General features: G+C 37.6%; 1 protein-coding gene across 1 annotated transcript; it reads right to left on the bottom strand.

Annotated features, from left to right (window-relative positions):
- Positions 1–5,911: 5,911 nt before the first annotated feature.
- On the bottom strand, positions 5,912–7,183 carry LOC110112378 (uncharacterized mitochondrial protein AtMg00810-like). Its single transcript, XM_028699254.1, has one exon. It carries the CDS (start codon positions 7,181–7,183, stop codon positions 5,912–5,914), a length of 1,272 nt encoding a protein of 423 aa, XP_028555087.1.
- Between the last annotated feature and the right edge of the window lie 7,221 nt (positions 7,184–14,404).

Below are 14,404 nucleotides of genomic sequence, written 5' to 3'. Positions count from 1 at the left end.
GTGGGAATACAAAGAATCAATGTTGACATATTCGTTTGGTCTGAAGGATCATAGTCGGTGGGCGACGGAGGTCGGAAGGACCGTAGTCGGCTGGCGACGGAGGTCAGAGCGATAGAGGTCAGAAGGACCATTGTTTGACGATGGAAGTTGAAAGGACTGTAGTCGGTGGACGACAATGGTCAGAAAGACCGTTGTTAGAGGGCGAAGGAGATTCAGAATTGATTGGAGGTCACGCAAAAGTGTCCGGCATTAGTTGGTGGTCGGGTAGAAGTCCGACATCTAGTAGAAATCTGAAGAAAGTCTGGCATAGGGCAAAAGTCCAGTATCAGGTAGCAATTCGGCGACGGGTAGAGGTCCAACGTTGGGTAGAAATCTAGCGAAAAGGGGAGGTTCGACGTCGGGTAAAAGTCCGACGTCAGGTAGAAGTCTGACGAATGTCCGACGACTGGTAGAAATCTGGCGACAAGCAGAGGCCCGACGTCGGGTTGAAGTTCATCAAAAATTCGGCGACGGACATAAGTCCGGTGGCGGGCATAAGTCCTACGTTAAGTAGAAATTCGACGAAAATCCGGCGACAGGCGGAAGTCAGGCGTCGGGTAGACTGCCGGGTGGAAGTCCGGTAGTGGTCGAGGAAGAGTTTGGTGACAAGAGAGCTCACTTTCTTCTCTTCCTTTTCTTCCTTCTCTTCTTGCTTCCTTGCTTAATTCCAGCGTCGGTCGGCTGCCGGGTGAAAGTCCGACGGTGGTCGAGGAGGAGTCTTACTTCTCTTTTCTTCTTGCTTAGGCCTCCCCCCCCTAGGCCTTCCCCCCACCCCCCCCATTTATAGTTTTCTGAGAGTTTCATGGCCTGTAAATAGGAGGAATATCAGGGGTATTTTGGGAGTGGTTTGAATGGACGGCCGATATTGATTCCCTTGATCATAGAACGTTCATTGGACATTTGAATGTCTTAAAGATATTATAATTCAGCGATCTTGGGCTCGTTGGATTCCTCTCGTTGAGCCGTTCGATTCGATTATAAGCATATCACGTTTGGAAACCATTTGGTAATCCAAATTATGGTTTGAACCTTCCGAATGTGCTTCGGGTCTTTGATTTGGACTCATTTGTGCTCGGATTGAGTCGAATTTGGTGTCGTTGGGCTTGTATTTCCGAGACGTTTAGTTCGGCTGTAAGTTTGCTAAAATCGGAGTTCATATGCTCTCCAATTTAATTTTTGAAGTTTCCAACTAGATTTTTGCTCGAGATTTGTACCCGATCAAGATAATTTTTTGATGATATATCAAGAAGGCGGACCATAATTTAGAAGGCATTCAGTTAACTTACTTGGAAGTTATCCTCTCGTTTGCATCAATGAAAAAGAAAAGGCAACAATCATTGAGAGCAAATTGAAAAATAAAAATAAAAAAATCTCTGTTTATAAGATGATGCTAAAGCTTCACAAAATAAACTCATTGGCTTTATAAAGTTTCTGTACATAAGGCCGGTGATTCATCTAAGATTGTATAATTTATGCAATCTTAGACTGTTGAATTTGGTGCTTTCAATCATGATTCAACAAGCTTAAGAAATTAGTGATTCCTAAGGCAGATTTATATGCTTGACTAAGCTCTTAGGACGTGTTTGCTTTACTATAAACATTTAGAATTATTTTTATCCCAGTTTCAGCAGCTAGTTATATTAAAATGAATAGGTAAGATATATGCTTATTTTTGTAAGAAATTCAACATTCATGAACTCACAATTTTTTTTTTTTTTGGAGATTGTTACAGCGTTTTGTAAATATAGTTGTAAAGTTATTGGGGAAAAAAAACTTTTTAAAAAGTTGTTGTGGATATTATAAATATGTTCGTTAAAGCTATTACATATTGACGATTCTGGTTGTAAAAAGTAATTTCATATCCTTGAAATTATGATAAGTAATAAGAAAAAAAACAAAAAATTCAGTAGCTAAACGAAACTGTAAGCTGTCCCAAACAAATCTTAAGGGTAGTTGTCATTAGATTCACACATTAATTTTTTATTACTTTATTATTAGTACTACAAGTGAACATACTATTCTAACAATTTTCCTTTTAATTTTACATTATTCCATTATTATTAAAATATATATAAAAAGCAAAACTAAAAGTAACTTTTTAGCACTCAAATTTAAAAATCACTTTTCAACTTTTGAACTTAATTAAAAAAAAGGGAAAAATATTTCATCGAATTCCAATCAAACAAATATTTGAAGTTAATTCTAAAAGTTAGATCTACTCATTTCAAAACACTTATAATGAAATAAATTAACTCAAAGTTCATGATAAATAATGATGTTTAAAAAAATTTATTTAAAATAGACACTATAGGAAAATCGTCAATTACCGGAGATTTTTTTAGGCCGAAATAGGTGATTTTCATTGTTCCGGTAGTTTTATGAAGGGTTTTTTTCACTGGTATTAGCCGCGTAAGAAACTGAAATCTGAGGTTTTAAATTGTCTTTTTGCTAGCGATCGGAAAGGTGACTGGTGCAGATCAATAACCGCTGGCATTTTTGACGGTTTAGCAACCGTCAATAGCCAAACCGCAAGTAATTTCCGGCGATTAACCGCCGAAAAACCGCCGCTAATAACCGACGGTTTATCTTGTGTTTCGGCGGTTATTACCGGCGGCTAATCCGCCAGTCTAATCGCTAGAAATTCAAGCGGTCCTTTGGCCGTCGGAAATGCCACCGATATTTGATGAACTTCATGTAGTGAGAGTTATATTGTATGAGGAATAGATTTATTAATGTATGAGAGAGTGTTTAAATTACCCTAATACAGATAAACGAAAATTTTGTTATTATTAAAAAACATTAATTTATCCTAATCTATGAACTTAAATTTATTATTTTAAAACAAATCTAATTTGTGAAATCAATAAAATATTCAAAGGATAGTACTGTGATATCTATGCCATGTGATCTCTTGCTATTAATTGATGTGAAACCTAGCAGGGATAGATGACCAAAATAATCCAAATTAACAAGCAAACAATGAAAGCTGATTAAGTAAAGAACACTTGCCATGTGCAAGTAAGGCTATGCAACTATATGGAATAGCTATCTGTTTGTCCATTTCTAAGGTGGCAATGATATTACTTTTGATTTGAATGTTCATATAAGAAGATGTACATCCATATTTGTATCAAGAGAGAACAGAGGAGCCTAATTTCTTACAATCTGTTCATTCAAGGGGTTATTTGGGTTGGTCAAAATTTGATGCAACATGAAGGTCTTATTTGTAAAAAATTTTATTTTATACTTTGAAGGAATGAATGAAGACGGTTAATGATCCATAAAATTGACATGAAGTTATTATTAGAAGGCCCATTATGATAAGGTAATGATGATGATGATAAGTCATCATAATAATTTATTTTAGAATTTTATATAAAATCTAATTCAAAGCAAATGCATCCCATTTGGATGCATTTACTTTATTTGGTTTTATTTAAAAATGCATTCCCTTACATTGAATCAAATCAGCCTCATTTATTTTGTAGGAATTCAATTCGAATTGCATTTTATTTGCAGGGAACTGAAAAATCTGTAATTGATTCGAGATAATTCCAATATTTCTTCCTGTAAGATTTTTTTCAGCTGCATATTTCACTTTCATGTACGGCATTACTCCCATATTTACAAATTTTTGTGACCATTTCTAATCTAAAAATTAACTAAGGGTGTGTTTGAGGCTTTTTTTAGGACAATTTTTTTATTGCTTTCTAAAACAACTTTTTAGTACAAAAATTTCTTGAGCTAGAAATTTTTGTACTAGAAATCTATTTTAGAAAGCAAAAAGAAAGCTTTCGCAAATGAAGCCTTAGACAGCTTTTTGGATTCTTTTTTTTTCTAGACAACCACCACAATTTCGTTTGGCTACTTTCTTGTTGTTTTCTCATTATTTTTCAGAAATTTTTGTGATCAAAGTAGCGAAGTTATTTTCTACATAACAACTTCACAACCAACTTTACAAAATGATGCATTCATCCCAAACAAATCCTAAAAAGACAATTGAAACAGGATAGCTAGGATGAGAACACATATGCCAGAAAATCAAATAATAAAGGAAACAGTTTAAATACTAAAGTTGGTTCAAATGCACACGTCCATGACAACTTCAGCTTTTAATGCATGCCTTCAAAAGAAAGAACACTAGTGTTGCCTCCAGCTGCACCATAAGATAGACACAGTGCCTTGACAATGAAGGCGAGATGTGCCTGAGTCTCTCTTTTCATAGCACCGTTTATCTATATTTGGTTTTGAAAAATCAACCATATTGATCAATTAGATAGCTCGTGACTTGATCTCATGAATGCCTCTGTTATCTTGCTCCTGTCATGCTCCTTGGGACTGTAACAATCCGATTTCTGATGGCTTAGTTGATACTCTGTGTGATCTCGAGTCCTTTTCATATTTTCTTTTAAATCCAACTCTCATTTCTTGTAAAGTTTTTCCTTTTCAGCTGGCCCTTTCATATCATTTAAATTTATGTAATTTAATTTGAGATAAGCTATCAATTCTTAAGAAAATGTGTCCATTTAGTTACAGTAGAGATTCAATTCATGTGGCACTCATGTGGCATATACGATTGGTTTCTTCAAATAGCTGATCAAATCATAGCTGTCTTGAAGTGCATGTTTGTACAACTTGGTTTGTTGATAGATCTTTCCAAGAAAGCTAAAGCTTACTTTTGATAATATCGTTTTGTGCATCAATTTGCATCATTTTATTCAACACAAATGTACGATGGCATCTTTAGTGCGCTTTCCTTCATATACTTTTTTGAGAGGGTAAAAGCATAGGATGAATGAACCCAAAAATCAGTTAATGTTAGTCCTAAAAATGGCATAGACAACCAAAAATATTAAGAGGGTCAGAATCCACAAAATTTGGGAAAGTGAAGAGATCTTTGATGTGGCTATATCAAGAAAGGAGAGGCAAACTTCAACTAGACTACAAGGAACCATTTTGCAAGTAAAGATAAGATAATTAAAAAGAAAAAAGACAACTCAAAAAATGTTCTCAAGGTCAAGATGCAGTGAGAAGAAAGAGAGGGAGAGCTTATCTTGATTTTACTGTGAGGTTGTTGTCACTCATTTAAGGATTAAATCAACACCAATCAGTTTTTACTAAATGTGTCAATACCCTGTTAAAAAAAAAAAAACAAATTCTAGATTTCAAATCATAAGATAGTACAAAATTAAAAAAGTTCATTAGCCAAATCAGTTGATTTGGAAGAAAGGAGACGTGAAGAGTTCTTATTTTCATCAGTTTCACTGGAAATTACAAAGACGGTGATGCATCACATATAACAGAAATGTAAGCTGTCATTCTGTCATTCTCATTGTTATTGTGATAAATTAAAGAAAGGATGCATGCTCTACTTGACCGAAATTAACCGGCTTCGTTTGAGACGGCTTTCATAAAGTTTCTTAAAACAGCTTTTTAGTATAAATATTTCAAAAAACTGCTTTAAGAAGCAACAAAAAAGTCATCCCAAATGAAGCCTAAGTTTGACGAGTTGAAAATAGTGGCTCATTTCAATGCCATAAAAGAACTAAATAGAGATTATCATAAAAACTTAAATGAAGGCCGTCACAAAAGTTTATAATATAGATTATAAAAGTCTTCAATTGTAAATGATCATTAATATTTGTGAAAACTCTTGCTTCGGAGAAGAGAGAGTTGAGCGGCCGAGACAGAAGAGCAGATGAGATCAGAGAAAAGGAAAATAGGTGAAGTATATTTTCATATCTTGATTACAGCCTATGGGTTCTATATATAGACTAGGTACAATAAATGAAAGGCAATAAAGTACAAATTGCTGACAGGGCAAGTTCTTTGAACCGGTGAACTATGATTGGTTCTTAACAATCTCCCTAAATTAACCATTCTTGGAGTGAATGGTTAATTTGGATCTTAAGAGCTGAAACCGGTTGATAGGAAGAGCTTTGGTGAGTATGTCCGCGAGCTGATCGTTGGTGCAGACATGATCTACCCAGATGTTGCCTTGTCGAATGTGGTCACTGATGAAGTGGTAGTCAATTTCTATGTGTTTGGTTCTAGCATGAAAGATGGGGTTATTGGCGAGAGCTATGGTAGATGTGTTGTCACAATGGATTGGTGTGGGCGAGGTGGTGGGGACGTCAAGGTCTGTAGGCAGGCGACGGATCCATAGTATGTTGGAGGTGGCAGCTGCTAAGGATCTGTACTCTGCCTTCGTCGAGGAATGCGCCACGGTTGTTTGTTTCTTGACCGACCATGAAATCAGATTGGGACCGAGGAACGTGCAGTAGCCCGACATTGATTTCCGGTCGGTCGAGTTAGCTGCCCAATCCGCATCAGTGTAGCTGCTAAGGTTGAGGGCGCCGGTGATGAGCGGAAGACCGTAGTCTATTGACCCTTTGACATAGCGGAGGAGACGTTTGAGGGCTTGGTAGTCACAGTTTCTTGGATTGTGCATGTGTTGATATATTGAGTTGGTGGCGAATGCGATGTCGGGTCTAATGATAGACAAGTATTCGAGTGACCCTGCTATCTTGCGAAATAGCTGTGGGTCGGCGAAGGATCTTTCGTCTGAGGATCTCTGATCTTTTGTTGGCGCCGGAGACGGTGCGGGCTTGCAGTCGGACATGCCTGCATTATGAAGAAGATCATGTGCGTAGTGGGATTGAGTGAGAAAGTAGCAAGAGGTAGTTTTAATAACCTGAATACCGAGGTAGAGAGATATGTCGCCGAGCTGCTTTAGACTGAATGCTGAGTTCAGGCTTTGCAGAATTTGCTGGATTTTGACTTGATTGTTGCTAGTAACGAGGATATCATCCACATATATCAGGATGAAGATGCTAGTGTCGTCTTGCTTGAGATGAAGAAGAGACGGATCGGCTTTACTGAACGTGAAGCCGAGGTTGAGAAGAAAACTGGTTAGTTTTTGAAACCATTGACGGGGTGATTGCATTAACCCGTAGATGGATTTTCGGAGCTTGCATACGTGTGTCGGATGTTGAGCATCCTCGAATCCGCGTGGTTGCTTCATGTAAACTTCGTCTTGTAGTTCGCTATGAAGGAACGCGTTCGATACGTCAAGTTGGATGATCTGCCAGTTGCGGTTTAGGGCCACTGTGATGAGCATTCGGATGGTGACCATTTTGGCCATCGGGCTGAATGTCTCCGTGAAGTTGATGCCGAATTCTTGAGCATAGCCTTGTGCAACGAGGCGCGCCTTGTACCGATCAACTTGGCCATTCGGACGAAGCTTAGTCTTGAACGTCCATTTGCTGCCTAGGACGTGTCAACTGGAACTGGGACTAGTGACCAAGTTCCTTGTCTGTGCAAGGCCAGGTATTCTGTGGACATGGCTGAACGCCATTCGACATGCTTGGATGCCTCGACATAGGATGTGGGCGTGTAATCCTTGGTGGAAGTGGCCGACAGGTCGAAAATCTGATTTGGTTTGGATATGCTGAAGCGCAGACGGGTTAGCATTGGGTGTCGGGGTTGCTGATTGTTGGCCACTTGGCGGGGCGGCCTGTTCCGTGATGTGTTCGGGAGAGGTGCTGCATTCATGCTGTGTGATGTCCACGGACGGAGCAGGACTTGAGGACGTATTTGATAGCACTGTGGAAGATGGAACCAGCAGTAGCGGGGAGAGATATTCTAGGTTTATTGATGCAGGCATAGAGACGGTAGACTGAGGGAGCTTGTAGGGAAAGTGTTGTTCGTAGAATACTACGTGCCAAGATATGTAGAATCGATCTTGTTGGCGGTTGTAGCATCGATATCCTTTGTGCTGTGTGGAGTAGCCCAAAAACACGCATTCTTGAGATTGTTGCGATAGTTTGGTTGGGGCATACGGCTTGGTCCAGGGAAAACACAAGCACCCGAAGGTGCGTAGATGTGAGTATGATGCTTGGCTGCCATGTAACCGGAAGTATGGAGTATGATTTTGAATAACCGATGACGGTAGATGATTTATGAGGTAAATCGCTGTAGACGTGGCTTCCGCCCAAAACGAGAGTGAGAGGTGGGCAGTGTGGAGTAGGGTCCTTGTGACTTTGAGGATGTGACGGTGTTTCAGTTCGGCGGTGCCATTTTGTTTCGGAGTATGAGGACAACTCGTTTGATGTGTGATCCCTTGTTGAGCCAAGTAATTTCGGAAAGCTCTGCTCGTGAATTCTCCTCCACCGTCGGAGTGGAAGTTCTGAATTCGAGCACCAAATATATTATTGATCAGATTGCAATATTGTTGAAATTTACTAAGCACTTCGTCTTTGGAATTAAGCAAGTATAACCATGTAAATCTAGTACAATCGTCTATAAACGTAACTTAGTAGCGGTAACCGTATTTGGAAGAAATTGGAGCCGGGCCCCAAATGTTCGAGTGGACGATTTGAAACGGCTAATTACAAATGGAATTTCTAAGAGGGAATGGCTGTTTATGACTTTTAAAAGTGTTACAAGCAATGCATAGAGTGTTGGAGGACGAATTTGCTAGTTCTGGAACGTTTTTTGCGAGAGTGCTAATCTTGTGGTTGTGTGGGTGTCCGAGACGGTCGTGCCAGAGGTTCTTGTTTGACGGAGGTGTTGCCAGAGCCACGTCGTTACCCTTGGTAGGATGCTTGATGTGGTACAGACCATTATGTTTGGGACCCCGGAGAAGCACCTGATTGTCCTGAAGGTTCTTTATAACAAATTCATTAGCCGTGAAAGAAATCAAAACATTATTATCAGAGGTAAGACTAGAAACGGATAGGAGATTGTGTGTTAGACGCGGGACATGAAAGATTCTGCGTAGGTAGAGCTTACGAGTAGTCTCGGGTAGGGGCAGGATACCTTGGCCCGAGTTTTGGATGGAGAGGTTGCTACCGTTTGCAATGGAGACCGAGTCGTAGCCGTTGTATGGAACATGATGTTGGAGGTGCGTTGCGTCCGCGGTCAGGTGGGAGGAGGCACCGGAGTCCAAGATCCAGCCGTTCGTTGTGACTTGTTGTTGTTGTACCATGAGAGTTCTTGGATTTGTCGGCGGGGCATAGTTGAGATTGCATCTATGCCAGCAGTTTAGAGCGGCGTGGCCGGACTTGCCGCAGATCTGACAAGTGGGGTGCTGGGACGGAGGGCTTGCAGACGATTGCGCGTCGACTTGAGGCATCGAGCGATCATTAGTCTGTTGCCTTTGAAACGGTCCTCTCCCGCGTGGCTTTTTCCCACAGTAATAGCGATTTGAGAAGAACGTCGTGGAGTCAGAATTTTGGGAGTCTTTGAGGTTTTGTTGCTGAAGGATTATCTCTTCACTACTGAGGAGTGAATAGAGATCATCAAGATGTATAGGTTGGAGCGAGGTCCTTATGGCTGTTTTGAACGAATTGTATGCAGTGGGCAGCCCATTTAGAATGTAGAGTACAATATCTTCCGTGTCGACGGTGGAGCCGGCGGCCGCGATGTTGTCGACGATCGTCTTGATTTGATCAAGATATTGTTGCATGGTGCGGTCTCGCATCTGAATTTGATGTAGCTCATTCTTGAGCTGAATTACGCGAGAGCGATTTGTAGGTTGAAGACGACGTTCGAGAGCGGTCCAGACATCGTGGGCGGAGCCAAGATTGATCACGTACGGGAGTATGGAGGGAGATGGTGGCCAGCAGAGCAGAGAAAAGATTCCGATCTATAAGCTTCCACCGATTTTGTTCTTGAGTGGCTGAATCCGGTGGGCAGACGGCGAGACCAGTGAGATGCGCTTCATAGCCATTAGTGGAGAAATGCTGATGAAGTTGCAAATGCCATATTGAGTAGTTTTTAGCGGTGAGAGGGTTGGGAACCATGTTCTTGACATTGGATATCAAGAATTTGAGATGAGGAGGGATGAGAAGGTCAGAATCTTGATTGGAAATGGTGGACGAGATTCTGCCCTCCGCTCCGGTCCGGCGAGATCCGGCTGTGTCTTCTTCTTCCATGATGGATTAGAGACGAGAAACAAAAACAAGAGCTGTTGAGCTTTGCAGCTCTGATACCATGTGAAAACGAAGAGAGAGGTGAGAGGCCGAGACAGAAGAGCAGATGAGATTAGAGAAAAGGAAAATAGGTGAAGTATATTTTCATATCTTTATTACAGCCTATGGGTTCTATATATAGACTAGGTACAGTAAATGAAAGGCAAGAAAGTACAAATTGTTGACAGGGCAAGTTCTTTGAATCGGTGAACTATGATTGGTTCTTAACAATATTAAGAGATGGAATTGTTCTTACTTAAACTCATATAATCCTCACGTGTAAATCACCCCACAAGTAACTCCTCAGGTTTGTTATAAATTCTGAATATGTGTGAGAATTTTGAGAAAAGTGTTGTGTATTATATTCTTTTTCCAAGTTTGTAGTGAGTTTGTTGCATCCGGTGGATTCAAGCACATTCTCAAATCACGTTAAACTCATGTTATTGTGTGCAAGTTGTTTTTCGCCTTCTTGAATTTTGGAGCATATGCTCAATAAAATTAGTATTTTGGATATGTTAGCTCTTTTGTCCCTAATCAAAGTAGTCTCAAACAGCTTTTGTTCACACAAGGATGTTGCACTTGTCACCTGAAATCCAACAAGCAAAGCAATGTATCAAACAGACGACCAACACACTGCTAAGAGATGGTCAAAATCTGACCAAAAGCTTTCTGCAACTCAGTGAACAAGAAAGCCATAAAACTAGTTCGCAGGTGGACTAAGGGTTCATTTGGGACAACTTTCTTAATGCTTTCTAGAATAGTATTTTAGTTAAAAAATTTCTTGAATAATAAAATTAAAAAGTTGTTTTAAAAAGCAATGAAAAAGTTGTCCCAAACGAAGCTTAAATCTTGTTCACAACTCGTTAAGACAGCTTATCTAATTTGAGCTAAACAGCAACTCGACCTAGTCTGCCATGCCAATTTCCTAATGGTTGACAAAGTGCCAAACTAATAAGGTGAGCATACCAAGCAGTTCGCAATTGATAATGAAGTATTCGCAAGAGGTTTTGTTTAGAGAACTATGGTATTCAATGTAAAGTTTGAGATGGATAACTCTAATGGCACAAATAACTTTGGCACATGACAATACAAAGTCATGGATCCCTTTTTTTCAAGAAGGATTGAATATTGCTTCGGTGTCCAAGCTCAAGCATAAGTTGAATGAATATTTGAACTTTGTGAACAGTCAATCTTGTGGGACAATCCAACAAAGCTTAGGAAAGGACCAAAAGTACTTGTTTTTAAAAAGATACTTTCCAACAAGACTCTAAAAGAAATTAGAGGACAAGTACATGGCAAAAAGCATAGAAAACTTACTCAACCTGAGGAAGAAGACCTTTCATTTTCATTACAAAAAAGTTTCACCTATGATTAGGCACAGTTCAACTTTTTTTTTTCTCTCTAATTTAAAGAGTCATGGTGTTAAAATTAATGAAGAAGATATGATGTTATTGTTATTAAATTCTCTACATGAAATTTATGGTCATTTTATAATATGAAAAAAATTACGTTAAATTTAATGATGCTTCTAATTTTTCAATGAATAATTAGTATCCAAGGAATGATCAATTTAATCATAAAAATATTAAATCTAAAACACAGAGGTAGGAGAAATGATCGAAAATGTATCAAATCGAATAGATGAGATAAATCTCATTTAAAGTTATGTGAGAGTAGATTATGCCTTTTATCACTAGAAAGGGCACTCGAAGAAGGATGGTCCAAATAAGGGTAATTTAAATATGAAATGCTAATGAAGAAGAGAAAAAAATATATTTTCATATTCATTTTCAAACATCCCATATGTTGGATGGATTTTGGACTTGGATGTACCTATCACATGTATATAAATCAACATTAGTTCTCAAGTTCTGAAGAGCATGAGGAAGGAGTTGTGATGATAGGAAATGATAATGTTTGCCAAACAAAAGGTTTGGGTATAATATGCCTAAATATGTAAGGTGGTATAATTAGATGACTTTAAGAACTTAGAAAAACTTGTGCTAAACAAGAAATGATAATGTCAGCCAAACAAATGGTGTGGGGATAATACGCCTAAAGATGCTCTATGGTATGATTAGCCAAGTTAAAAACTTTGACAAAATTCTTGATCTGAATAACCTGATCTCACTAGGGTTTCTAATTATAAAGTGACCATGAAAAGTGAAGTCCTGAAGGTGGAATGAGGAGACTTTGGTCTATGAAGGGTACTTAAAAAGGAAATTTATATTTCTTGATGGGCATAGAGTTTCAAGAAAAGCATCTATATAAAATAATTAAAATTATAATTCATCTAATACTTCTTGACCTAGGCATATGTACTTAGGGCTTGTTTGGGAGAGAGCTTTATAGAACTTAGTATAGAAATATTTACTAAAAGATGCCAAGTGTGAGAAACTTGACTTCTACAAGCATTATTTCTTTAACAAGCAAACAAGATTCAAGCTTGGAACTATGATCCGCCATACTTATGAGATCTTAGACTGTTTGCGCACTTATGTTTTGTGACCTTTTGAAAATACTTCAATGTGAGGTAAATATTAGATTATTGTCTGTATTGATGATTTCTCGAGATATATTTGATTTACACAATGAAGTGCAATGATAAAGTTCTAGATACCTTTTTTATCTGTAAGAAGATGATATAAACATAGATAGAAAATAAAATTAAAAGGCTCATATTTGATAATAAAGGGGGGAATACAAGTCAATTTTGTCACAAAATATTTGTTAAAATGAAGAAATGCTTAAGCATTGTAATTGGTACGCCACAAAAAAAATTATATGGTATAATGATTGAATCTTATCTTGGTTGATGAGACTCGATACAAGTTGTCCAGGTCCAAATTAAGCAAGACCTTTTTTGGGTAGAGGCCATATCATATACCTCTTATATTATCAATAGACTTGTTGCGGGACGTATCAAGACTTATTGCATCAACAATACATAAAAAAACTCAGAATGAGCCATGGTCTAAAAAACCTATTTCTTATTATGATTGTTTGCATGTATTCTAATGTCTTGCATATTTTCATACGAAAAAAATCAAAATTAGATCTTAGATCCAATAACATAATTTTTATGAGTTTTAGTGAAGGAGTTGAGGCATTTTGCATATGGAATCCGAAGTCAAAAAAGATTATACCAAGTCGTGATATTATCTTTGATTTGTCTATAATGTTGAAACATATAACATTAAATAAAGAAAGACAAAAGAATCAAACTCCTTTCACCATATGGCATTGAAGATTATTACATATCCAAAATAAACTGTCAATCATCTTAAAGATGAATCTAATAGTGAGAATAGAATGTTAGCTGAGTTGGAGGAACTAAAACCAATACCAACAATAGAGACCATACAACTACTAGAATCTATTACTACAAGTAGATTGAAGAGAAATATTTGAATACCTATAAGATACACTGATATAGTAGCATATGCTCTTCTAATGACAAGTGTAAGATTGTAATTGATAAGGAGATTCAATTACTCCATTAGAATCAGGCTTAGGAAGTTGGTTTCAATTTCAAAGGATAAGAGATTTGAGTGGTTATGAAATGGGTATTTTCTAAGAAGGAATGCGCTCCTAGCAAAGACAATATCAAGTACAAAGTTACATTAGTAAAAAATGATTATGCTTAAAAACAATGAATAAATTAAATAGATTTTTTTTTTCACTAGTTGCTAATCATTCGCCTTTTCAAATATCACTAGTTTTAGCTTAGCAATTTGATCTCGAGTTAGATCAACCTATGTAAACTTGTATTTCTAAACGGGATTTCAAATGAGGATATTTATACATGTTAATAGTAAGGATTTAAAATTTTGGCCGTGAGAATTGGGCTTGCAAATTGAGCAAATCACTCCATGGTTTAAGAAGTCTAATGATAGTAGTGTAAGTAATTTAATAGCTTTAGGAAGCAGTAAAGTACACATATAGTCAGTTTGATCATTGTGTCTACTAGAAAAAACTCTAATATGGTATGATTATCTATGTACTCTTATATTTTAGTGATATGTTAATTACATCTTAAGAGTAAGATGGAGATAGATAATTTGAAGGCTAAACTGAGCTCAGAGTTTGAGATATGGACTTTGCAGATATCAAAAAGATTCTTAGGATGCAGATCAATGAAGAAAGACAAAAATATACAATTTGTTTAACATAAACTTAGTATCTATATCAACTATTTCAGAGGTTCGATTTTGATGAAGAGACTAAACATGTGACCACTCTTTTAACTTTGTATTTAAAATTGAGTACATTAATATCTTAAAATGAAAAAAAGGTAGATGGAGAGTATTCTGTACGCAAATATAATGTTTGCAAGATATAATATCTCAGAAGTTGTAGGTATGGCGAGTTGACACATACACAATCTTGAT

This window comes from Dendrobium catenatum, unplaced genomic scaffold (genome assembly GCF_001605985.2).
Source record: "Dendrobium catenatum unplaced genomic scaffold, ASM160598v2 fragScaff_scaffold_1226, whole genome shotgun sequence".
In the NCBI taxonomy this organism is placed as follows: domain Eukaryota; kingdom Viridiplantae; phylum Streptophyta; class Magnoliopsida; order Asparagales; family Orchidaceae; genus Dendrobium; species Dendrobium catenatum.
The sequence above is the reverse complement of the archived record's forward strand: the minus strand, read 5'-3'. Positions and strand labels throughout refer to the sequence as shown.

What these genes read in the sequence shown, in the direction of transcription:
- LOC110112378 (XM_028699254.1), bottom strand. Translation starts at nt 7,183, where the DNA reads ATGGCCAAAATGGTCACCATCCGAATGCTCATCACAGTGGCCCTAAAC.